The 25,462-nt window shown below is 59.2% G+C and overlaps 1 protein-coding gene across 4 annotated transcripts; it reads right to left on the reverse strand.

Moving 5' to 3' along the window:
• Positions 1-429: 429 nt before the first annotated feature.
• SNAPC4 (small nuclear RNA activating complex polypeptide 4) lies at positions 430-25,022 on the reverse strand. 4 transcript variants are annotated; one of them, XM_055350119.2, is made up of 24 exons: positions 24,923-25,022; positions 23,088-23,226; positions 21,799-21,845; positions 20,425-20,592; positions 20,120-20,245; positions 19,622-19,700; positions 19,071-19,152; positions 17,539-17,643; positions 17,388-17,460; positions 16,808-16,972; positions 13,340-13,487; positions 12,635-12,741; positions 12,378-12,472; positions 9,708-9,802; positions 8,929-9,008; positions 8,100-8,600; positions 7,167-7,250; positions 6,738-6,987; positions 5,996-6,066; positions 5,414-5,524; positions 4,654-4,681; positions 2,396-4,116; positions 1,210-1,342; positions 430-659 (listed from the first exon to the last, which is right to left on the reverse strand). In XM_055350119.2, the coding sequence occupies exons 2-23, from the start codon at positions 23,215-23,217 to the stop codon at positions 1,217-1,219; spliced, it is 4,392 nt and encodes a 1,463-aa protein (XP_055206094.2). In that variant the 5' UTR covers positions 23,218-23,226; positions 24,923-25,022; the 3' UTR covers positions 430-659; positions 1,210-1,216. The 4 variants fall into 4 exon arrangements, 1 of the variants encoding a protein (XP_055206094.2); XR_010130397.1 differs by having other exon boundaries at positions 1,210-4,116; XR_010130398.1 differs by having other exon boundaries at positions 1,210-4,116; positions 23,088-23,230.
• Between the last annotated feature and the right edge of the window lie 440 nt (positions 25,023-25,462).

The following is a 25,462-nucleotide window of genomic DNA, read 5'->3' on the forward strand; positions in this document are numbered from 1 at the left end:
CAGACGGAGAAGATGGGGGCTAGTCTTATGCCAATCAAGGCCCATGCAAAAGGAACAGTGGAAGTGGGGGGGGGGGGGCTGCCGCCGTGTCGGGGTAGCCAGGTCATCTGTTCCAGGGAACCCCCTGGGTCAGCCAGGGCAGCGCGAGGGCTGGCAGCCATCTGGGGAGGGTGCCGGCTAGCCTGAAAGACAAAGCCACAGATGCTTTCCAGGAAATGGGCAAAAGAAAGCCTGCTTCTCTGACAGGAGGGCAGCCGGGGTGCAGGAGGCCTCCAGGACCCCAGCTCTGGGCCTCCAGCACCCTGCTTGTCCCCGAACTGCCTGCACTAGGGTGGCTCAGCCACCAGGCAGCAGCCTGACCCCAGCCAGGTGGGGGGGTCCCTGTACACTGCCCGGTACCTCAGGACAACAAAACCACAACAGCCTGTGTCCCGCTCCACAATTAAAAACAGAACTTTATTCCTCCAAGTGTTCAGGTGTGCACTTGGGGAACAGCCATGCTCCATGCCACACAGTCAGTCGGCAGGCCCGCCTCTGTTCACTGCGGACCTGGTCGGTCAGCGGCCAGCAGATACCTGGCCTCTAGCTGCCTCTCTTGCGGGCTGGGGGTGGGCTGTCTCTTATCAGCAGGGCCACAGGCTTCTGAGAAAGTGCTTGTCCTGGAACACAGGAACACCAGGTTGGGGGTGCCCTTGACCCCAGCCAGACCCCAAGCAGGGCTGGGACAGACAAACAGGAACCAAGACCACCCCAGCACCGGCTGCGCCCAGTCTGCTTGGTAAACCTGACCCACATGCGCCAAGGGCCAGGCCAGGGCACCAGGGCTCCAGCAGTGAAGAGCCAGCCTGGTGGCTGCGGTTGGGGATGGTGATCATTTTACAAGCTGGGAGACGACGCAGCAATGCACGGGAACAGGGCACCACCACAGCACAGCGGCCAGGGAGGAGCCCAGACCCCAACAAAGGCAGGGAATGAGCCTATGGTCAGGGGCGCAGTGGTGCCAAGGCCCGAGGCACGGGTGGCCAGCAGGAAGGATGTGGGTTAAATGCTTCTCCCCCTGGAGGGCCTCCATGACCCTGGACCTGCCCACCTAACCCAGCACACCTGCTGTGAGCGCCAAAGAGCCGAGCAGAGGCAAGGCCCCCTGCCATCTAGACACCACTCTGTCCCCTGGGTTGTAGGGCAGTGGCCTCCCCACTCAGGACTCACCTGCTGCTCACACCAGCCGCCTCCGCTTCCGGGTGTGCCTGGCATGCCGGGTTCTGAGCACGTCCAGGTCGTCAGGGTCACTAGAAGCATCCAGGCAGGAGGAGGCAGAGCATTTACCAGAGTCTGGGGCTCCCTGAAAGAAAATCCAGGCAGTGGGGACAAGAGTGACACCCCCAAGCCATGATGGACGGGGAAGGGACAGGGAGTGAGGAGGGGCCCTGTGGGTTAGTGTCCCACTTGGGACAGGGCACCCTCAGCTCGGGCGGGAGCTGCTCCAGGCACTCCTGGGGCCACACGTGACTGTGCTCTCCCTCCCTCGGGGGCTCTGACCCTGTCTAAGCCATCCCTGTGGTCGGCCTCCCACTCCCCCATGGGACAGCCATCACACCCGGGCAGGGCAGGAGGCTGTACACGGATGTGGCACAGAGGGCCTCTTCCCCTGGCTGGCCGGGGTCCTCCCCCACTCTTGGACATTGCTTCCTCCCACACTTCAGCCCAGGGACTTGTGAGACACAACCCTGCGGAGAGATGGAAGGCCCTCTGCCACACTCCCTACGACAGGCCCACAGGTCCAGCTGAGGCTGCCTGCTTCTGGTGGTTTCTCAGGGACGCCAGCCTCCCGGCTGCTGCAAGTGGGCACCCTGGCACCAGGGAAGGCCTGTCTGGGGGCCCCAGCTCCACATGCTTTCCAGGGTTCCAAACAAGGTTTCACCTACAGAGCTTGGAAAACTCTTCCCAAGGATACTCAGAGAGGTGACAGCAGAGAGGGACCTTTGGGACCCCAGAAATCCAAACACAGCCACCACCCTCCACTGTGCCCATGGCCCACCCTGGGAGCACACGTGTGTGGGACGTGTGCGGCTCAGAGCCGGGTCAGCGTCCGTCCCAGAGCTTCTCGCTCAGACAAGGCCACCTGGCTGGGCAGCATCAGGAAGGCCGGAGGCTCCTGCACGAGAATGAGGCCTCTCTTCTCCCCTTTTCCACACTGCCCCAAAGGGAGGCCACTTCTGCAGAATCTACACGCAACTGGGCAGGCCAGGAGCCAGCTTCCTCCTCCTAAGACACCCAGCAGCCAGCCTTCCTGCCCGCAACTTCCACCAGCCCCCACCCCACTGCTCCAGGCAGGCGAGGGCACCCCAGGGACCGCCGCCTGCCATGGGGAAGTGGGGCTGGGCGCCCACCCTACCTGAATGGGACATGTGGCTGTCGTGCAGCCCGGCTGCCCGTCCCTGTCTGCGAGTTCCAGCTCGCTCAGGAGGTCTTCATCCTCACTCTCAGAGCCCACCCTCGAAGGTACGGAGAGGGTGGTGCGGACACCGTGGGGGGCCAGGGTGGCCAGGAGCGCAGGGAGGGTGAAGGCTGCCAGGAACCGTGCCCGCAACAGGAGGTAGGCCGGGTTGTCCTGGAGCTGCCCCCGCACCAGCCCCAGTGAGGCTTGCAGTGCTCCGGCCGGCCGCTCAGCCTCGCCCCCCACCACCAGGGAGGTGGCCTTGTGCTCCAGGGCCTTCTTGTGGAGCAGGAGACCGGACAGAGCTCGCAGGCTGCACAGGGCCGGGGGCTGGTAGGGCAGTCTGCTTCCCAGAAGAGGCACACGCACCCCCCGCTGGCCTCCCAGCCACTGCTGTGTGGCCGCCTCGCCCTCCTGGGACAGCAGGCCCAGGTCCAGGGCCCCCTTCTCAGGCCCAGGCTGGGTCAGGGGCGGCTTCTGCAGGCCCAGAGGCCCCCTGGGCTCCTGTGTCCCTGAGGGGGACCCCGGCGTCCCCCCTGGCTCACTTGCTGGGATGACACCACCAAAGGCTGGCAGCCTCCCAGACCAAGGGGGTTCTGCTTCAGGAGGGTCAGCGTGGGAGGACGTCCTGGGCTCAGGTATCTCCCTGGCCACCTGGGCCTCTCGAGGGACAAAGGCCACACTGCCATCCACTTCTGCAGGACTTTGGGAGAGGGCGTGTGTGGGAGGGGCTGGGGTGTCTGTCCTGCAGGAAGGCTCCGGTTCCCTGTTCATATTGGCTGGGGGCTGCCAAGAGCTGCTCAACGCTGGGGCCCTGGGGCCCTGGGCTGCCTGAGCTTCAGTCAGGGGAGGCAGCAGAGTGGCCAGCAGCCCTGCGGGGCCAGGGGTCCCTGCTGGCCTGGGAAGGCTCACCACAGCTGGCACAGGAACAGGGAGAAGCCCCTGGGCTGTGAGCACCCAGGTGACAGGCAGGGGGACACTGGTCGCCACATGTGGCCCTCCTATGTGCGTCAGGCTGAGGGGCTGGACGGGCAGTGGGGTGGGGCTGGGGGCTGTGGGGAGAAAGGGTGGCGCCTCAGGCAGGCCCTGCTTCCGGGATGCAGCGGGGGCCTGAGACTGTCCGAGACCACTCTCAGGGCAGCTCAGAGAGATCTGGCCGGGGCCCAGGGCAGGGGCTTGGGAAGCAGCAGGGGCTGTGCCCTTGGCCTCTGTGAAGGCAGGAGCGAGGGGCAGGGCTTGCATGGTGGAGAGTCTCTTGTCCTTGGCTGAAGTCCCAGCCTCCTGCCAGGAGCCAGAAGTGCCAGGTTTGGCTGCTGCGGGGGCCCCAGGCCCAGAAAGTGGTATATTTAAGACGGTGGGACCCGGGGCTGGGCGGCCGTGTGGGGTGTGTGGTAGAGGGGGCTGGAGGATCACAGGTGAGGAGACCAGCAGCTGGGACGGGAGCAGCTGGGACGGGAGCACCACCGGGCCCCGGGTGGCCTCCCTGGCACGGGCCTCCTGAAGCCGCTTCTCCTGAAGCAGCTCTGACACAGTCTTGGGCTTGGGCCGGGGGCCGGCTGGAGCCAGCGGGGACGCCTGGGGTAGGGTGCGCTCCACCCGGCTGGACGCCAGTCTTCGGCTCCCTTTGTGGCTGGCACTCTTTGAGGCTTCTTGAGCCAGCACGTTTGGGAAGAGGTGGCCTGTGGGGAGGAAAGACCCACACTTGATAAGCCCCAGGCATCTGGCCCAGGGACAGCCCCTCGCTGCCATCCCCTCATCAGGAGGGACCATGTGGGGAGCCTGGGGTCTTGAGCCAAGAGAGGGTCAAGCGGCACATCCTGGGTCTCCCAAGTCACAGTGGCTACCTCAGACGGCAATGCTCCGGCCAAAGCCAGGGCACTGGGCACTCTGGGAAACCCAGCCCATTTAATGCTGGCTGAGATCAGCCGGCAGCCCAGCTTGCCGGCGTTGGGCATGGGCGGACGCTCGCTCCAGACGACCCCTGCCTCTTGGCCCCATGCTGGGGAAGCCTCAGGGCTGCAAGGGGAGCCCAGAGAGCTCCAAGCTAGCCCAGCCGGACTCTCATCCCTGTGATGGGACTCGAGGGAGCTCTGTCACCAGGGGCCACAGGCTGTGCTGCTTGGGGGCTGCGGGTGAAAGCCAGGGCCAGGTTAGGCCTCTTCCCCGCCACGGCCAGGTTAGGTCTCTTCCCCACCAGGGCAGAGAAGCAGAGTTACCTGGAGTGCTCTGGGCACTTGAGGATGCCTGGAAATGAAGGAGAGGAGAGTCAGCAGCTCAGGTGTCCTCTGCTGGCTTGGACCACCTCTCCTAGCATCTGGACTATCCCCTGCCACTCCCTGAAATGGGACGAGGCCCCAAGGGCTGGTGCTGGCCTCCCACACGCCTCTGTAGGAACTCCGGGGCCACAGAAGGAGCCAAGCGTGTGGCGCAGCAGGCAAAGGCCTGGCCTTGTGCCCCCTGCCAGTGCAGCTCCTCCTAAGGGTGCCCTCAAAAGCTCTTCTGGGGGGTTGGGGGCAGGGTGGGGTCTGCAGGGAGGCGGGGGGGCTGGAAGCACAGAGGCCTAGGGGTACCCCACTGCTGTTCCTGCTCCTCCAATGAGTGACACTGCCTTGTCACCCCACCCCCAGGTGACGGGGCTCAGGGGTGAGGAGGCCTCGCTGAACTTCTGTGAGTTTGGTTTCTGGAGCAGAAAGGCAAGAACCAGGCATCCCTGGCAGACAGTGCCCATGTCCATGACTGCCCAGCGGGGCTATGGGGGGAAAACAGGCACATGGGCCCCAGTGTCAGCCCCGACCTGCACCTGCCTGACTTCCCCAGGGCCTCTCAAGGCTGCGTCCCCTCAGGTGGGAAGTGCAGATGCCTCCCTGAGGGGCTGCGGTGGAGCGGGTGGGGCGGGCAGCAAGCCTCCGTGGAAACCCACTCCAACGCCGGGGCGGGCAGTGGCCATCCTCACTTCTCACCCCAAGTGCCTGCTACCTGCAGAAGATGCACTGGTGGGTCCCGAGCACCAGCCTGGGGCAGCCTGGGTGGCAGGGCCTTCCTCTCTCGGACGACCTCCAAGCAGCCGGCAGTATCGATCTGGAACAGCTGCGGGACACGGGAGGTGACCTAACCATAGCTGCTTTCGGGAGCAGCTCCGAAGCTCCAGAGGCCTAGGCAGAACCTGGGGCAGCCCTGAGGCTGGGGCAGCTACCCTGAGACCTCAGCCTTCCTGCCCTTCTGATGCAGATGCAGGGGAGGCCATGAGGCTGTGGACACCCAGGATGGCCTCCCATGAGACCCAGGCCTGCTCTCCTCCCCCGGCATCTTCCACTCATACTGGGGCCCCGGGGACCCCCTTCCCCGGACACTGTTTAGCCCTATGTGGGCAGTGTGCGCTGTAGCCGGCACCCCTTCCACATTCACTTGCTAACAATGTAAGGCATGAAAAGTGCATTTTCAAGGCTAGAAAACTTTAGATAGCTAGACTTTAAGGAATGAATCTACTGCAGATTTCAAAACTTCACCAAAAACTTTTTACAAGGCAAAGGAAAACGAAGCTCTGCCCAAGGAGCTTACCTGGGTAAACAGGGTAAACACAGGGGTGCTGGCCAGGCGGGCCTGCTGCAGCTGCTCCCTGAGGCCATCCGCTGTGGGCACAGGGGGACAAGTGGAAAGCAGCCCCAGCTCCCACGGGCACAGGGGGATGGGTGGAAAGCAGCCCCAGCTCCCATGTGCCTTTCGAGGCGGCTCTGGGAGCCAGGCCAGGGTGGGAGGGGAGGCCTTGGAACCAGCACCCCACAGCCACGGCTGGACAAGGGTGGGCCCTGTGAGCCCTGTCACCATCCACAGCCACGGCTGGACAAGGGTGGGCCCTGTGAGCCCTGTCACCATCCAAAGCCACGGCTGGACAAGGGTGGGCCCTGTGAGCCCTGTCACCATCCACAGCCACGGCTGGACAAGGGTGGGCCCTGTGAGCCCTGTCACCATCCAAAGCCACGGCTGGACAAGGGTGGGCCCTGTGAGCCCTGTCACCATCCACAGCCACGGCTGGACAAGGGTGGGCCCTCTGAGGCCTGTCACCACCAAGCTGCCACATGCTTGGCCCAGGAAGAGTGGTGGGGTAGGGAGGGAGGGCTGGCTCTGACTGGGTGTCCTGGAAACCTTCAGGGATGGGAAGCTGACCAGAGGTGGCGCCCACCCCAAAAAGACTCCCCTACTGAGGCCACTTCCCCAAGTAACCACCGTCTGCTAGGCTGGATGTACTCTTCATCCTCACCCCTTGCCCCCAGGATGCTCCCAGAGGAGCCCCAGGCCATACCTTGAGTCTGCACTACGGCGGGTCTCTGGGAAGCCTGTGTGCAGGGCACGACAACGTCCCCTACCCAAGGGGTCACAGCCAGCAGCAGCCTGCGGTTCAGGAGCCTCCGGTGCAGAGCGTGTCTCCAGCGCCGCTGCCCACTCTGGGTGGCTCTGTGCCGTAGCCACTGCACATGGGATCGGGCCACGCTGTCACCAGAGCTGACCCCTGGGGATGAGGTGGGCAGGGGTGGCTGTCTCAGCTGCTCTTTCTGTAAGGAGAAGGCAGCACCTGGGGCCCATGGCCAGGCTCGGCCCCCGGAGTGGACCCTGCCCAGTGGCCAGTGCTGCCCTCCACCCCGATCAGGGCGTGATCGGCGGGGAGAGGAATCACTCAGACCAGGGCGGGGCGCGTGGTGGCGTGCGTGTGGGTGTTTGCAGCAGGCCTCACCTGTGTGCAGCTCCGAGCAGCCGTGTTGGCCCTGAGCACCCTCAGCACGGTCTCCACAGGCACTGTCAGCAGATGCCTCCCACCCTGATGAGAAAGCTGCCTGAGGCGAGGCACGCGGGGTGTACAGGACACATGGGGGCCCTCCCCTCGCTGCCCACACGCGACTGCCTCTTCACCCAGGCTCCAAAGGGTGGCTGTGTACAGCTCTGCTCTGCCTCATGGGAACGTCCACCATGGGAAGTGTGGGTTCCCCAGGCAGGGCCTCCCAGCTAGGCCTGGCTCCTGGGACATTAACAGGGTCCCATGCCCCCCAGCCAATTCCTCAGGCTGACAGCAGCAGCCCTTCCAGGTGACGCCCCGGCCTAGGGAGATGCTGGCTGTGCAGCAGCGAGCCCCATGCACCTGGCTCTGCCAGTAGCTTCAGTGTCCACTGTCCCTGCCAATGACTCCCAGGACAGACCAGCCTGTTCAACTCTGACTGCTCCCACAGACACGGCCAGAGATGGGCCTGACACGGTGAAGACCAGCCAAGACGAGCAGACACACCACAAGCTAGGCTGGTCCCAAGCGGGTGGACAGGCCCTTCCCAGGGAGGGCCTCCAGGTGCACAGGCTCACGAGGAGGGAGGAGGGGCTCCTCCCACTGCTGCCTCTGCCCTCCCCAACCCTGGCTTGGGGGTGAAATGTTTCAGAAATGCCTCCAGGTCCAAGTGCCCATTCAGCCATACCCCTGAAACAGTCAACAAGCCAGGAAAAATGGAGGCTTCCCCAACAGTCCCCCCCACGCACAGCTGTCCAGAGCTCAGCCAGAAGTAGCACGTTCTGATGCGCACAAACCCTGGGGCCCCTGCTGCTGCACTATCCCCAAGTGTCAGCCCTGGTGAGCGAGTGCCGAAAGTGCACTTCCCGTGGCACACCCGGGGCCGGGGCCTACCTCCAGGGCCTGCTTCTCTGCGCCCGCCAGGCGAGTGTCTGCTGAGTGGGAGGCCTGCGCAGCCCTCGGGACAGGGCCGTGGGCCCTGGCAGGGACCTGCGCCGGACACGTCTCCTCTCCAGGAGCCGCGGCTGTGGTGGAAGCTTCCTTGCTGCCGCCCTGGCTGGCACTGGACCCCTTGGGAGGGCTGAGGGAGGCAGCGGGGCCTCCCAGCCAGGCCCCTGCCCCTCCTCTCCATGGCTGGCTGGTGCTCTGCCTGGCAGGAACCCACAGATCCATGTCCGGGACCATGTACTGTGGGGACAGCAGCGCTCTGTCACCCTCCCCGGCCTGTGCCTGCTCTGGCTCTGGCTCTGGCTCGTCCTCCTCGCTGCTGCTGCTGCTGCTGCTGCTGCTGCTGCCCCCCCCACTGCTGCCACTGCCGCTGCCACTGCTGCTGCTAGAGCTCCACCGGACGCTGTGACGGGCCCTCCGCCGCCGCCTCCGGAGACCCTGCTTCTTCTGAGGGGAGGAAAGAGCTACTTAGAGGCCTTGGCAAGCCCGGTTCACCCATGATGGCAGCAAACAGGCCAGCCCTTTGGGGAGAGGCCCAAGCGGGGGCGCCTCCGGGGTCAAGGGCAGCCGCTGCCGAGGCAGGGTCTCCCTCTGCCCTTGGCCACCCAGAAGAAGAAATGCCAAGACCAGAAACCGAACGCCCCCCTCCCCTCCCCTCCTCCTGCCCCCCTCCCCTCCCCTCCTCCTGCCCCCCTCCCCTCCTCCTGCCTGCTGGACCCCCGCAGCTGACCAGGCCGTTGTCTGCTTTCAGATAAAGAAGGAGCGAGTGGCTCACCCCCATCATGATCTTCCACTTGCTCAGACACTGGGAGCCAGACCGATGGGGCAGCTCAGAAGCTATTTTTGCCCAGTGACCTGCAAAAGCCAAGCCCCATGGAAATGCCTTCATCCAAAGATTCTTTCCCAAGACAGGCTTGCTGTTCCCCAGGAGACTCGCCGTGGCCCCAGCAGAGTGGAGCCTCCTGTGCACTCTCACGCTGGGCAAGAACCAGGGGTCAAGCATGTTGGGCGCCTACAATTTGGCAGCATCTGATTCTCACTGGATGCTCAGCCCCTTAGGAAAGTTCTGCCAAACACGTAACTGAGAAGGAAAAATCATCCTAAGTGCACACCACGGCCCTCACATATCTGCTCCCCCCAGGCTTCCGCACCAGCCATCTCCCACGATTCCTGCTCTTCACACAGTGTGGGGCAGCGGGAGGAGCACGGGTGCTGCTCTCACAGGGCAGAGCCATAGTATCTGGTGTGTCCTTGAATGTGGCAATACCACAGCTAGGATTTACTCTAAGGGGACATTGCAAATATAAGCGAAGACTTCGCTACAGAACACTCAGCTCATCAGGTGTGGTGGCACACACCTGCAGTCCCAGCTACTTGGGAGGCTGGGGCGGGAGGATGGCTTGAGCCCAAAAGTTTGAGGCTGCAGTGGGCTATGGTCGCACCACCGCACCCCAGCCTGGACGACAGAGCTTGCTCTGTCTTTATCTTGATCTCTTTTCTAAGAAACAAAAAACAAAAAAAAGAAACTAGAAGAACAAACTGTCAGCAACTTACCAACACCATATTTTTCTATTAATTCAATTAACTGTTCCTCTTCTTTTAAATTCCACCGACCCTTTTTCAAGCTGAAATGTAATCTCCTGAGATACCTGAGCGTGACATGAAAAGCAAAGAATGTTTTAGATGCCGAGATGCCGCCCGCTGCTGCCCCAAGCTTCTTTAATGGTTTCTTGGATATGACACTAAAGGCGCAAGCAACAAAAGAAAACTACAGATAAAGTAGACTTCATCAAAAGCTAAAGCTTTTGTGTCCCAAAGGACACCATCAAAAAAGTAGAAAGTGTACAGGCTGGGAGAGAACGTCTGCAAGTCACATGTCCGATAAAGGACTTATAGCTGAAACATACGAAGAACTCTTACAAGTCAGTCTTAACTAGACAAGTAATGTCAAAAATGGGCAAAGGACTTCAACAGACACTTCTCTAAAAATCTATTTCTATGAACAGTTACCAACCACATGAAAAGAGGCTCCACATCAGCCACAGGGAAGCGCATGTCAAAACCACAACAAGACGCCACTTCACACCCGCTAGGACGGCTAGAATCACAGACAGATCACAAGTGCTGGTGAGAGTGTGGAAAACCGGAGCCCTCATACATTGCTAGTGGGAATACGAAATGGTTCAACCTCTTTGGGAAACAGTCTGGCCATTCCTCAAAAGGTTAAACACAGCGTTACCCTGCCCCAGCAATTTCACTTGCAGGATATAGCTGAGAGAAATAAACAGATATCTATGTAAAAAAGTGCAAGCAAATGTTCAGAATGTTTTCAGGGTTCATCCATGTTGTATCAGAATTTACAGAAATGCAGTATTTATATGAGAATCCCACTCCCCCCCCCCGCCCTTTTTTTTGAGACGGAGGCTCACTGTTGCCCAGGCTGGAGTGCAGTGGCGCAATCTCAGCTCGCTGCAACCACCAACTCCCAGGTTCAAGTGATTCTCCTGCCTCAGCCTCCCGAGTAGCTGGGATTACAGGTGCCCACCACCACGCGTGGCTAGTTTTTGTATTTTTAGTAGAGACAGGGTTTTACCATATTGGCCAGGCTGGTCTTGAACTCCTGACCTCATGATCTGTCCGCCTTGGCCTCCCAAAGTGCTAGGATTACAGGTGTGAGCCACCGAGCCCTGCCAACCCCTTTTTAAGGCCGAATAATATTCCCTTGTATGAAAATTTTATTTTCCACTCATCTGCTGATGAATGCTTGGGCTGCTTCCGGCCTTTCACTCTTGTGAATGATGCTGCCGTGGACATTGTTGTATCTGAGCTCCTACTTTCGATTCTTTTGGGTTTTATGCTTATCAATCTTGGGGGTATAATTCTATGTTTAACTCGCTGAGGAACTGCCATGCTTTCCAAAGAGGCTGGACCATTTTACAATGCGCAAAGGTTTCAATTTCTTGACATCCTTGCCAACACGGTGACTTTTTTTTTTTTTTAATTAACAGCCATCCCAACGCATGTGTGGTTTTGACTTGCACTTCCCTAATGACTCACGGCGCCGGGCATCTCTTCATGTGCTCACTGGCCATCTGTGCATCTTATTTGGAGAGACGGCCACTCAAGTTCTTTGCCCGCGATGAGATTGGGTTGTTTTTGTCGTTGAATGGCTTTTTGGGGTGATGAAATGTTTTACAATTGATTGTGGTGATGGCTGCACAGCTCAATGAATACTAAATACTAAAAACCACTGACCTCTACACTGCATTTTTTTTTTTTTTTTTTTGAGACGGAGTTTCACTCATCGCCCAGGCTAGAGTGCAATGGCGTGACCTCGGCTCACTGCAACCTCCGCCTCCCAGTTTCAAGAGATTCTCCTGCCTCAGCCTCCCGAGTAGCTGGGACTACACGCATGCGCCACCACGCCCGGCTAATTTTGTATTTTTAGTAGAGACGGGGTTTCTCCATGTTGGTCAGGCTGGTCTCAAACTCCCAACCTCAGGTGATCTGCCTGCCTCAGCCTCCCAAAGTGCTGGGATTACAGGCGTGAGCCACTGAAGCCGGCCTTCTACACTTCATTTTAATTAATTAATTAATATTTTTTTGAGACAGTCTTGCTCTGTCACCCAGGCTGGAGTGCTGTGGCGTGATCTCAGCTTACTGCAACATCCACCTCCCAGGCTCAAGCAATTCTCCTGCCTCAGCCTCCCAAGTAGCTGGGATTACAGGCGCAACCCCCACCATGCCCGGGTAATTTTTGTGTTTTTAGTAGAGACGGGGTTTTGCCATGTTGACCTGGCTTCAAGTGATCTGCCTGCCTTGACCTCCCAAAGTACTGGGATTACAGGCGTGAGCCACTGCGCCCAGCTTCGGAACTATACACTTTAAATGAACGCATCGCATGGTGTGTGAATTATCTCAACGAAGCTGTTTTTGAAAGGACAATAAGCAGGAAAAGGAGGGAGCTGCAGCTATCTGCCCAGAGGTCCTGCCTATCAGCAGTCTGAGAGAACTGAGACAACTAGGGCCAGGAAAAGCCGCCCAGGGAGCTGTCTCAAGTGGAGCCCGTGCGTTGCTCCGGCAAACAGCAATACAGAAGTCAGGCTTGGAAAACACAGCTCAGCCGGGCCAACCCTGGCAAGCAAGCGCCCACAGCCCACACCAGAGTGCACCTGGTCAGCGACCCACACGGGCCCCTCCCTCGCCCAGCGCTGTGCGACTCACCGATCTCGGCACTGGGCATCGCTCCTACCTGGCACCTCTTCCCGGATTTTAAACCAATCCTGCTCCCCGTATTTGGCAACAGCTTGAAGCAACTTCTGCAGGAAGGGACAGGCAGACAAGTGAAGCCTCTGCAGGCACGGCTGCAGCCTCCCCACCCTGAACCCAGTCAGAGAAGGGACCACTGGGGCACAGCAGCCGCTGAACACAGCCGCGTTACCTTCCCAGAGCCCAGTTCTCCTAGGGTCCCGCACACTTACAGCATCCTCCTCTGGGGCCCAGTACCCCTTCTTCAGACCAGGATCCAAGCTCTTGGTCCATCGGTAGATCAGCTGCATGGAGTCTCTCCCTTCCATATAGTAGACAACTAGGGACAGAGGAACAGGGAGGTCCTGTGGGGCCGAGACACACACCCTCCATACAGTAGACAGCTAGGGACAACAGGGTCCCGTGGGGCCGAGACACCCACCCTCCAGATGGGTCACATAGAAAAGAGTCACTTTGGCCAGGTGCAGTGGCATCATGCCTGTCATCCCAGCACTTTGGGAAGCAGAGGCTGGCGGATCACCTAAGGTCAGGAGTTCGAGACCAGCCTGACCAACATGGTGAAACCCCGTCTCTACTAAAAATACAGAATTAGCTGGGCGTGGTGGCACATGCCTGTAATCCCAGCTACTTGGGAGGCTGAGGCACGAGAATTGCTTGAACCCGGGAGGCAGAGGTTGCCGTGAGCCAAGATCATGGCATTGCACTCCATCCTGGGCAACAAGAGTGAAACTCCATCACAAAAAAAAAAAAAAAAAAAAAGTCACTTGAGTCACCAAGAAGCGAACTGTGGAATAGCCAGGACTGTCTAAGCCCTCGCCTGTCTTGTTGCTTCTCTGTGAATTTTCCCTGCAAGTCTCCAGTGTCCTGATATGGGACCCTGTGACAGCCTGAGAGCCGTTGGGGTGGAGGGGCCTCACTTCTGCGGTAGGGGATGTGGCTGCCGACGCGCATCTCCTGCACCAGCTGCGTGAGCATGCGGTCCTCCTCCTCTGTCCACTCCTTGCGTTTCAGAGCTTTGTTGTGCTGCTGGAATTTCTGCAGGCACTGGAAGGCGCTGCGGCTGGTCTTCCCAGGCCCAAACAAAAGCAAATGAGTGTTACTGCGCGGCAGGATGTCCAGATCTGGCTCTGAGTGCCCCAGGGCACAGGTGGGCCCGTGAGCCACTGGGGTGACCCTTCTGCAGACCCCAGCTCTCCTCCTCCCAGACTCCTGTGGGTTGATGGAGAGCACCCCACGGTAGGAAGACACTACACTCACTAAATAGGACCAGGAAGGACCAGGTGAGAGAGGAATCAAACCTTCACTTAAGAAAATATTAAGAAAAATTCACAATAGGTACACTGATATGACTCCAAAACCACATTGCAACTCACTCAACAGAAACTCCCAGCTTGGCAAGGGCTGGGAGACGCACTGCTCTGCATGTGGCATGCTCTCTAAATGCAGCTGCTAGCACCTTCTCTCCCTTCTCGAGCTCTAGAGTATCTCTCAGCTAAGGGGTATGGGGTGGAGGAGGTATGGGACAGCCCTTGGTTTGGTGTCCATGTCTCAGGAGACACCCTCAGAAGAGAGTGCCCCAAAATGACTCTCCCAGCTTCCCTGTGTGGCTCGGCTCAGCAAACCCACCCTCAGTCCACACAGTGGACCATCTGCCCAAATCTTTTCCTCACTCATCTTCTCAAGGGGTTTTCCAAGAGCTGATGAGTGCCACCTGAACCCTGTTCTCTGAAAGTGAGCTGCTGGGTGGCAGAGGGCACACGGGGCTGGACATGCTCTGAGGTTTGCTTTTTCTGAAAGTGAGCTGCTGGGTGGCAGAGGGCGCGCGGGGCTGGACGTGCTGTGAGGTTTGCTTTTCCTGAAAGTGAGCTGCTGGGTGGCAGAGGGCACGCAGGGCTGGATGTGGTGCCGCTGAGTTTTGCTTCCAAGGCTTTCTTCCCCACCAACTCCTTCCCAGCTCGCTACAGCACAGGTCAATCTGAGACTCGTTCACCACAAACAAAACCACCACCCCGGGGTGTGCAAGCTGCAGGGCAATCCTAGTCAACGTGTGTGAGCCTCGCCCGCACGCCCCCAAGAGAGTGCTTCTGGGAACATAACACACTCGAGGCCTCACCCGTCCTCCTACACTCAAGCTGGCGCTTCCCAACCAGTGGAAAGAGAGACCCTTCTCACACCTATCCCAAGCCTGCCGAAGGAGTTGGGGAGGCAAAGGACTGGGCGGTGGGGCGGGATTCAGAGCTGGGCCCTGCTCGGGTAGCTGAGAGCAGCAGCTCTCAAAGGGGGCTGGAGGGTGGCTGGAGTGAAGCTGGAGGGAGGCTGCTGAGGCCTTAGTCTGGCTTTTCTTGACAGTGACGAAAAACACTTCCCTGGAAGGAGAAAGAATCTGGCGGGGGAAAGTGCTGGCGTCACGATTTCTGATATTAACAGAGAAGCATGTCTGACTATGTGTTCCAAGGAGAAAAAGCCATTAATGGATGGAAGACAGTTGAATTCCCAAAAATCACAAGGAGAAAAACCGGACTTACAGTTTCATCAAACCAGCAAGACAGAGTGGAAGGAAAAGAGGCCACAAAGTAAAACGGACTCGACACACCAGACCCAGGAGGACACCAGGAACACCCACCCTCCCACAAAGCCAGAGGCTGGTCAGGCAGGTGGGAAAGCAAAACCCAGCTGCATGTTGCTTTCATGAAAACACTTCGAAATGACGATTTGTTAAAAGGCTGAAAATACAGGGATGGGCTGGGCGCGGTGGCTCACGTCTATAATCCCAGCACTTTGGGAGGCTGAGGCCGGCGGATCACGACGTCAGGAGATTGAGACCATCCTGGCTAACACAGTGAAACCCCGTCTCTACTAAAAATACAAAAAATTAGCCGGGCGTGGTGGTGGGCGCCTGTAGTCCCAGCTATTCGGGAGGCTGAGGCAGGAGAATGGCGTGAACCCAGGAGGCGGAGCTTGCAGTGAGCTGAGATCGCGCCACTGCACTCCAGCCTGGGCGACAGAGGGAGACTCTGTCTCAAAAAAAAAAAAAAAGAAAAAGAGCTAATGAGCTAACGCATGCTGGGCTGAATCCCTGGGTGAGGGGCTGATCTATGCAACAAAGCACCATGGCACACGTTCACCTACGGAACCAACCTGCACATCCTGCACACACAGCCCTGAACTTAAAAAATATGAAAAACAAAAAAGAAAAAAAGCAGACCCCGATTAAAAAAAGTTACGTGTACCAAACTATGTAGCAGTAAAATATACATAGAAGAAAAACTGATTTGCATTTATTTATTTATTTATTTTTTGAGACGGAGTCTTGCTCTGTCGCCCAGGCTGGAGTACAGTGGCGCGATCTCCGCTCACCGCAAGCTCCGCCTCCCGGGTTCACGCCATTCTCCTGCCTCAGCCTCCCGAGTAGCTGGGACTACAGATGCCCGCCACCACGCCCGGCTAATTTTGTATTTTTAGTAGAGACGGGGTTTCTCCATGTTGGCCAGGCTGGTCTTGAACTCCCGACCTCAGGTGATCCGCCGGCCTCGGCCTCCCAAAGTGCTGGGATTACAGGGGTGAGCCACCGTGCCCGGCAGAATTAAGCATCTTTAAAGGCAAACTCAGTTTAATAGCTGATATAGACTAGGCCCTACTTACAGAGAACATACCTTTTTCTTAAAAACAGTTTTGGCAAGTTTAGCTTGGTCTGCTATAATCAGGTGCTCTGCCATAAAAAAGTAAAATATATTTGAAAAATGGAGATTTTATACATCACGCCCCTAGTTCATGTTCCAATCAAATTCAGATAAAGAACCACCACAAGAACTCCCACAAATCCAGCTATTTAAAAATGGAAACATACACTCCTAGATACACCTAGGTCCAAAGAGGCAATAAAAATGGAAACTAGAGCTACTTTGGAAATCTATGAGAACAGTTCACGCCAAGCTACTCTCAGGGTGGCCTAACAAGCCTCGTTATCAAGACAAGAGACCCAAGTCAGTAAAGAACTGAGTCCTCACTCAGGAAACCAGAAAAGCGGCAAGAACTCACACGAGGAAAAAGCGCTTTAGAAACATCAACAGAATAAACTCCCGAGGCTGATGGAGACAGAAGAAGACTAGAAATAAGAAAGGAGACAAACTCCGGTAAACTGGGCACGCACCGCTGCATGGGGAGCCCTGGAGGACTGGGAAGGCCCAGAGGAGCTGTGGCAATGGCCTAGTGGCAGAGAGGGCTGGGCAGGCTCCTTCCCCAGGGCCACAGCCTGGAGGTGGCAACACATAGAAACCTGGCGGTGAGTGAGCACTGGGGACCCCGCACCCGTCCAGCAGCCTCCCGCTATAGGGCCCACACGCCCTCAGGTCTCCTGGCCCCCGGGGTCCAGGCCAGGCCCTTACCCCCAGCTCCTCTGCAATCTTCTGCCACTCCAGGTGGCCGTGTGCAGCCGCGATCGCCTGCAGCCGCTCCTCCTCCTCCCTGCTCCACTCCTGCTTGTTGATGCTGGGGTGCTCCGAGTTCTGCCAGAACTTCCGGATCTCCTCTGCACTGCGGCTGCCTTCAAACTGCACCGACAGAGACACTCAGCCTTGCAGGCCACTGACCCCAGGGGCACCCTAGACGCAGCTCCAGGCTGAGCTGTTGCTCTCCGCCAGCTGGAGGCTTCCACGGCTGCAAGTAAGTGCAATCTTCATCCAGCTCACTAGGCCTTGCATAGCCAAACATGTAGACTTGGCTCCAGATGCAAGGCCGGGAGCCCTCCAGACCATCTCAGAAAGGGCCGTGCACCAGCGTGAAGGCCCTCGTGAGGCCACTCGCCATTCCCGACTGTGGGACATGCGCTTGACCCGGGTGGGTGGGGGGTCACAGCAGAACCTGTTGCCAGGGAGGGTGTGGCCTTACCACCCAATTCCAACTGCACCCGGGCTACAGGGAGCTGCGCTCCAAGCTGCTTGGGGCTCAGACCTGCCCCTGACTTACGTTAATATTGGAAATCTTCTCCCAGTCGTGGCTGTCCAGCCTGTTTCCCAGCAAGGCCTCTTCTGGAAGCTGGCTGGTGGAAGGGATGAGGGTATTGGCGCCACGCCTGGCTTGTGGGCTCCCCTGGGCCCTCCCGGGAGGCCCCCCTCACTTAATGTCCTGGATCTCCTTCTCGGCTTCCCTGCCCTGCTTCTCCAGGGCCTGCCTCTCCAGCTCACTGGAGACTTTGCTCTGCTTCTGGTGCAAGTACTCGAGCCTGCAAAGCAGAGCGGAGGCAGAAAGGCTGGGGCACGAGGGCTGCGGGGCGGGACAGGTTCTCTGCACATTACAGGGTGAGCAGTGTGAGCTCAGCAGAGATTCCGAGCCTCCCTCACCCTCCCTGCCTCGGCCTCCTCACCCATGAGGGAAGCTGTAGCACCCACCTCCAAGCTGCCACCGGGGTGGGAAGGGCTGCAGTGTCTGCTGACACAGAGGCTACCGCCTGCTGGCCCCCGTGTCTCAGAGCCTCGCCACAGCCCTCCGGAGCCTCAGTGCCCCAGCTCCCAGCCTGTGCCTGGCACAGAGACACAGCCGTAGGCAGATGTCCTGACTGGTGCCCAGTGAGGAGGCCAGAGGCTGTGAGGCCACAGTAAAGAACCACTCCCCAGAGCAGGCCAGGGAGGAAAACCCAGCTCTCCCCGAGCCTGAGGAGAGACCCACCGTCATCACTGCAAACCCTGACCATGCACATCAGGCCACGGGGGGCAGGTGGGACCCGGGACCCCTGGCATGGCCAAAGCCTTCTCAGTGCCCAGAGATGCCCTGGCAGCTTGTATTCTAAAGGCACCCCCTCTGCCTTGAGAGCTCATGGTGGCCCCACAGAAGACAGGTGGGGACCTGCTATGCTATTGAGTGGCCAACCAGGTGCTGCTGGGTCTCTGGGTTCTGGGAGCAACTCTGTCTTTGACCAAAGTCATCAGGACAGCAGTGCCTTCTATCAAGTGCGGACAGTAAGGCCGTGCTGTGCCTTGCTTTGGTCACGTGATATCACCCCATCAGCAAACAGCAGGTTTCAGGAATGGGGAAAGTGAAGCCCAGAGAAGCTGCCTGAACCACACCCCTCATCATGGCTGTGTGGACCGACCCCGTGCCCCAAGCCACACCCCTCATCGTGGCTGTGTGGACTGATCCTGCGCTTAGCCGCCCGCCCGGCCATGGGGAAGCCCCCTTCATGGGGAAGGGGCATAAAGTCCAGGCATGAGCATCTCTCCATGGCCTGGCAGGACCCGCTGCAGAGAACGGGTATACAGCTAACCTGAACCTCTGCCAAGCCCAAACCAACCAGCCTTGGCTTTTCCTGTTGGCCAGGAAAGGCTATTGTGTTTGTTTTTGAGACAGGGTCTCGCTCTGTCACCCAGGCTGGAACGCAGTGGTACAATCATGGCTCGCTGCAGCTTTGACCTCCTGGGATCAATCGATCCTCCCACCTCAGCCTTCCGAGTAGCTGGGACCACAGGTGTGCACCACCACACGCAGCTAATTTTTTTACTTTTTGAAGAGATGGGGTCTCATCATGTTGCCCAGGCTGGGCTTTAACTGGGTTCAAGAGATCCTCCTGCCTTGGCCTCCCAAAGTACTGGGATTCCAGGCATGAGCCCTATGCCCAGCCTGAAGGCCGTTTTTGACTTTTGTTTTTAGACTTACTTCAGTAACTTGGGCTGAAGCAATCGCTGCAGGCGGTCACTCACCACTGACTTTCGGAGCAAGGCCTTTTCCCAGTTTTTCCCTGAGGAGAAGCCACAGCATCATCACTGGGGGTATGGATCCTCTCCACGGCCCAGCCCCCACGGTCGGTGTGCACTTCCCGAGGCAGTGGTGGGGGGCCCCACAGCAAGTAAGCAGCACGCCAGGCCCAGAGACGCGGCCCCTCCACCCAGCCGACCGAGCTCCACCCGAGGCCTGGCGCCAGCTCACACGTAAGGCCACAGGGCTTTGCGGCCCAAGACAAGGGCGGGGAGACTGAGCGAGAGGATGGGGTGCGGCCTGGCCAGCCCCTCGTGACTGGTGTTCTGGAAAGGATCTGCTCAGTGTGGAAAAGCAGGAGTCAAGGGGCCAGTCCCAGTGGTCAAGGCCTGAAGGAGCCATGAGGTCACAACAGAGAGAGGTCTGAGAACTTGGGGAGAAACTGGGGAAAGGAGGGCCATGGGGAGGTGTCCCAAGCTCAGGGGTGCCACAGGGCCGGCCAGGGCTCTTACATTTGGTCACAAGGAGCTCCTCGAAAGCCTTGATCCCCTGGGCAGCCTTCTCTCGTGTGTCCTCGTTGGCAGGTGGCCCCTGTCAGGGTGCAGGGCATCACCACAAGCACAGGCCACATGTGCTCCCTGCAGGCCCAGCACATCCCTCCAGAGCCCATAAAAGGACTCGGGCTCCCCCTGCCTCCTGTTCTCCCGTATTGTGAGGCTGTGGGGGTGCAACCCTGCCGGCCACTCCATGAGGCCTGATGAGGTCAGGCCTCGCACAGGCAACACTGGCACCTCCACGAGGGCTTGCTCATCGCTTCACAGGGCAGTCCTGGCAGCCCAGCGCAGAGCAGAGGGCAGCTAGCCCACCACGGAAGAGGCAGTTTGAAGGAGGTTGGCCAATGTTATCTTGAACTCACAGGAATTCACGACTCCCTGCAGCAGGACTTGGGGACGAGAACCCTTCCCATGGTGCAGAGCCTTGCCGACAAGAGCAGGGCCTCGGCCACTCACCACGCCCGTGACCTTGTCCTTGAAATACGGCTTCATGAAGTGCCCCATGTATGTGCTTGGGGGCAGGCTTTTGCTGTCTTTCACCTTGGTGCCTTTGGACCCAGCCAGATCCCTCATGAGTTCCTCCTGTGACAGACACAAGGCAGGGACCCCTCTGTGGACCAGCAGCAACGACTCTCCCTGCGGAGGAGACCCGGGGCAGAGGACAGGCAGGGAGCTGGGGAGCCCTGGACCTGGGAGGCCCAGCTGTGGGGGGCTCTGGGGGTGGGGAGGTGTGGGCACCGGGGGGCCGAGGCCCATCCCACCTGCTGCTCCCGGTTCTGGGCCAGCAGCAGGTTGGCCTCGGCCAGCTTCTCCTGGATGACCTCCTGGTAGACCATGTTCAGCTGTAGGCAGGTTTCTGGGTCTTCAGGGAGGGTTTTATCCTTGGGATCATCCTCGTCATTGCTGGCTTCGCCCCACCTTTCTTCTTCCTGGTTACCAGCCAGAAATGGCATGTGAGGAGATGAGACATGGATGCTCCCCTGTCCTCGGCAGCCAGTCGCCCATCGCTGGGCCTCTGGGACACCGAGGCAGCTCTGGCATAGCAACACCCAATGTGGAAGCAGGAAGTGACCCTGGTGGGCTGCGGGAGGGCGTCTGAGTTTGGGAGTGGAGCCTGTCACTCTCAAGGCGGCCTGTGTGCGCCTTTCCTAATCCACGGCAGGCAGAGCCTCCAACCTGGAACACACCAGGGCTGGGGCTGCTGCAAGGCAGCAGGCAGCTTTCCAGGACCACAGGCGTCCTGTGAACCCTGAACTCTGTCCTGAGCCCCTGTCGTGTGCATCACCAGCAAAGCACAGGGAGCAAGCCTGTGTGGGAGGAAAGTCTCTGCAGAGCCAGGAAGTGGACACGGTAAAAATGCCCACTGGGAGGTGAGGTGCCCACAGGCTACGGCAGGGTGCTCACTCACAGAAGGTGAACCACACAGCCACGCAAACATGAGGCAACTCAGTACCCACTGACTTCGCAGAAAAAGGAAGCAGCAAATCGCCAACGTTTTCCAAAGTAAACAAAAGGCAGCTAATAAAATAATCACTGGCCTCACAGAGCAGTTGCCATGTGCTGTTTGGGTGCTCGTGTATTTTTCTTTTTTTTGAGACAGGGTCTCACTCCATCACCCAGGTTGGAGTGCAGTGGTGCAATCACAGCTCACTGGAGCCTCAGCCTCCTGGGCTCAAGTGATCCTCCTGCCTCAGCCACCCAAGTAGCTGCGTCCACAGCCACGTGCCACTGCACCAGCTAATTTCTGTATAGCTGCTCGTGTTAACTGACTTGTGCTGTAAACGTCCCCGCTGCCCCACAGGAATCTGAGGCACAGAGAGGCGAGCTGTGAGGGGCAGGACCCAGGTGCACAACTCACAGCTTTCTGCAAGTGACAGATGCCACACAGGAGACAGAGGCATACAGCAATGAGCTCAGAAAAAACCCAAGGGGTGTGATCACCAAACTGTTAACAGTGGTTATTTCTGGGGACAATTTCAATGACAAATGCTTTTTAATCTTTTTATAACAAACGTGCATCATTTTTATAACGCAGAAAAACCAATATGGGTTCAAACCACGCCCCCTCCCAGGCTACTTTGGAAGGTGGTGGCAGGCCTGACCCAGTGGCACAGCCAGATCAGGCCAACAGTTACCGAGATCGGGGGATCAGCAGGATCCAAGTCCTCAGAAGGCGGCGAATCTGTCAGAAACACAAGCAACACAGTGCTGGTGACCAGCGTCTTGGTCAGGGTGGGGGCGCAGCTCACCACTGCTTCTTGGGCAGAGGGGAGAGGGCCTGGGGCTGTGAGGTAGTGACAGCGCCTCAGGCTGAGGCTGGCAGTGAGCAGACCTTCCCTCCCTGACAGCGGGGTGGGCACTGGACCAAGGCCGGGTTAGCCAGATAGAGAAGACTCTGACCACACACTGGGGACCTCCAGGCACACAGGACAAAGCTACACAGGGTTCACTGGATGGCACAAGCTATCTTTACTGGAGAGACAGGGAAAGTTTAGCAGAAAATGGACCTCTCCTTCAGGAGCTCAGCCGGTCAGATGGGAGGCACGGACGTAGAGGCCCTGACCACAGGAGAAAGATAGCAGGTTGCCTCAGAGGCAGGCCCTGGGGTCTGGGAGAGGTGGGAAGCAAGGCTGGGGGGGTCTCCTGTCAGGGCAGCAGCTGGTGGGGTTGGGGTAGGCTCAGAAGCCAAAGGGAGCATGGAGGAGAGCACGTGGGGAGGGGAGCATGTTGGGAGGAGAGGCTGTGGGGTGGGGAGCCTATGGAGTGGGGAGCCTATGGGGTGGGGAGCACATGGGGAGGGGAGCACGTGGGGTGGGGAGGGAACACGTGGGGAGGGGAGCACGTGGAGAGGGGAGCACTTGCGGTGGGGAGTACGTGGGGAGGGGCACATGTGAGAAGAAGAGATCCTAGGGGTGTGAGCTGTGTTGACCATCCAGGCATGGACTGTCCAGACTGCCATCTGGTGAGGTCCAGGCCTGCCCCCTCCTCCCAGGATGGTCCACTCCAGAAGCCCTGCACAGGCCCAAGGAGGCCAGGGCCAGACCCTGGGATGCCTAGAGCCCAGGGTACACACACAGCCAGCTGGTTCAGGGGCTAGCAAAGGAGGAATTGTCAGAAGCTCTCTGGCTGGAGTACAGACAGACACCAGTGTTGGCAAAAAATTGGGTCTGGTCCAAGCAGCACCAGCCATCGTTTATTATTATTATTATTATTTTTAGAGACAGGGTCTTGCTGCGTTGCCCAGGCTGGACATGAACTCCTGGGATCGAACAATGCTCTCACCTCAGCCTCCGGAGTCCCTGGGGTTACGGGCCCGAGAAACCACACCCGGCTACCATCACACCCTAATGTGCCTGAGAGGAACCCAGGAGGCAGACCAGCTGTTCTTACCAGGACCCCAGGAGGCTAGGTACAAGGGGCTTACCTGCTTCAGAATCTGACTCGAGACTTGATTCTGAGATCTCCACGTGGGAGCCCGAGGAGCTGGGATCCAAAATCCTTTCCAGCTCCTTGATCTCCTGTGTTATCTTCTCTCTTTCAGCATCTACATCCATGACTCCCGCCTGCCTCCAAAACACACCCCAAGATGTTAGAAACCAAGACTGTGCCGGGATCCCATTCTCCTTCAGACACACCCGCCCATGGGGGATGGCAGGAGCCTGCTCGGCAGTGGGCACTGGGCTCCCCAGAGAAAGATTAAGAGGCCAGGCACAGAATCGGGGAACCTTGAGACAGGAACCTCAGACCCCACGAACTCCTGCTATGTGCTCTGCCAGGAGCCTAAGCCCCAAGAACATCTCCCGCCTGCTCTGAGGCTGCAACCAGCACAGGCAGGGAGTGGATGAACAAGGACAGGCCCCACTGTCCCGTCTCTGCTCCCACACCAAGCCACATGGAAACTGGCCACCCAGTGTAGAAGGTGTGGGGTGCAGTGGCAAAGTCACTACAGGGCAAGGACACAGCCCGTGACCACTTTGGCCATCCTGCTCTCGCATGACATAGAGCCGGACCACAGAGGGCATTTGAGAAACGTTCACAGAGACACACACTGAGACTGCCCAGGTGGCAGGCACTAACAGCATGGTTGGGAAGGAAACTCCCAAAGGGAAGGCTGGCTGTTCTCTGTACATCCAGAACAACGCCTGGAACGTGGCAGTGCCTGACACTAACAAATGTTTGTCAAGCTTTTTTCTTAGGAACTGTGGTCCAGGAAGTCTGAAGGGAGAAGGACGCTAGAGAGAGAGTGGGAGAATGAAACATTAGCAGAGAAAATCTAAAGGAATCACTAGCACAGACCCGGGAGCCCAAAACACCCAACAACAAAGAGAAACGCCCTCCCCCGTTCTTGGCGTGGCTCTCCCTGCTGGAGGCTGACTGGGGCCCTGCCCAACTGCAACAAAACCAAAGCATCCACCCGCGAGCACCGTTAGCCGCATCAGCAGCCCAGGTCCCCTCACTCCTTCACAAAGCCCCTTGTTTATGCCCGAAATGCTTGTGAACCTGTAAACTCAGTTAACAGCCGGCCAGAGGCAGAGCTGGCAGCGACCGCAGGCTGGTTCAGCGCCTCCGGGCCGGCGGAGACGCTTTCCTCTGGAAGCCTCACGCAAGAGGCTGCTGCCTCCCCCTCCCCGTGTCGCTCAGGTGAGCAATGATCAGCAGGAAGGAGGTCAAAGTCACACGTGCTGAGCCACTGACATCAGGGGCTGTCCCTCTCCCCGTACCCCTCTCCCAAGGGCTGGTCATGAGGGCTGCCCACCAAGACGGAGCGCAGCAGGCGGTCCCTCCAGCCCCAGCTGCGGGGACGCCACCCAGACTCGGCTGGGCCCAGGGAACCCCAGGATGCGCCAGGACGATGGGCGTTTAGGCACTGGCTTGGGAGACAGACCCGGCCCAGGCCCAGTTCCGCCTCCTGCTCGCTGCAGGAACTGGGGAAACCCCCTCCGAGGCTCGGCCACCGCGGAATCGCCGGCGCAGTCCCCGAGACGCACGCGGGCGCCCTGCAGCCGTGGCCGCCCCGCCGGAGCCTCCTCGGAGCCCGCAGCCCGCTCCCAGCCGAGGGGCTCCCAGGGCCAGAATCCCCGCGCGCCCAGGCTCAGCCGGACGGGGCCACGCCGGGCCTCAGTTTCCCCGACTTTGGGCGCTGCCCCGCCCCCGTCCCCGGCCTCGGCTATCCGCTCCTCGGGACAGAGCCCCCTCCACGGGGAGAGCCCGGGAGCTGCCGGCGCCACCCGCGCCTCACCTGCTAGGCGCAGACCTTACCTGACCGCGCGGACCCCGCCGTCGCCCGGGCGACTGCAGACTCGACGCTTCCGGCGGCTGCAGAACAAGAGTGCCGCGCGCCGGAAGTCCCGCCTCCTGAGGCGCGGGGCACGCCGGGACGGCCGCCGCGGCCTGCCGGGACTAGAGAGGCGAACGGCTCGATGCTGCCCTCGCGCGGCCGCCCTGGGGGTCGCCTCCACGCGCTCTGGAGGGGCGCGGGTGGACGCGGGACTTCAAGGCAGGGGACACACAGGGACAGGCACCCGGCCACCTGGTCACGATCCGGAAGACCGGCCCTTACTGGCTGTGACCTTCGGCCATCGCTGGACCTCTCTGTGCTTGTTTCATCCTCTGTTAACAGACATGTTGGGGTAAGCAACGGATGAGAAAGTCTACGTGAAAGGCTTTTTCCCCAGCCTGCCCTGCATGCTCAGGACCGCCGAGGCCAGGCCGATCTCCAGGCACGTGCAGGAGACTGAGGCCAGAGGGTGGGGGCCCGCACCACGCAAAACTCGCTTCCCTGGTCACCTGTGCACACCC

The sequence above is a fragment of the Gorilla gorilla genome, chromosome 13 (genome assembly GCF_029281585.2).
Source record: "Gorilla gorilla gorilla isolate KB3781 chromosome 13, NHGRI_mGorGor1-v2.1_pri, whole genome shotgun sequence".
Classification (NCBI taxonomy): Eukaryota; Metazoa; Chordata; class Mammalia; order Primates; family Hominidae; genus Gorilla; species Gorilla gorilla.

Excerpts from the sequence above, each read along its gene's own strand:
- SNAPC4 (XM_055350119.2), bottom strand. The coding sequence starts at position 23,217 with ATGGATGTAGATGCTGAAAGAGAGAAGATAACACAGGAGATCAAGGAG. Across the intron at positions 16,973-17,387 it reads AGAAGATTTCCAATATTAAC|TTTGAAGGCAGCCGCAGTGC; the intron begins GTAAGTCAGGGG and ends CTGTCGGTGCAG. Across the intron at positions 4,682-5,413 it reads CACCAGTGCATCTTCTGCAG|GCATCCTCAAGTGCCCAGAG; the intron begins GTAGCAGGCACT and ends CTTCATTTCCAG.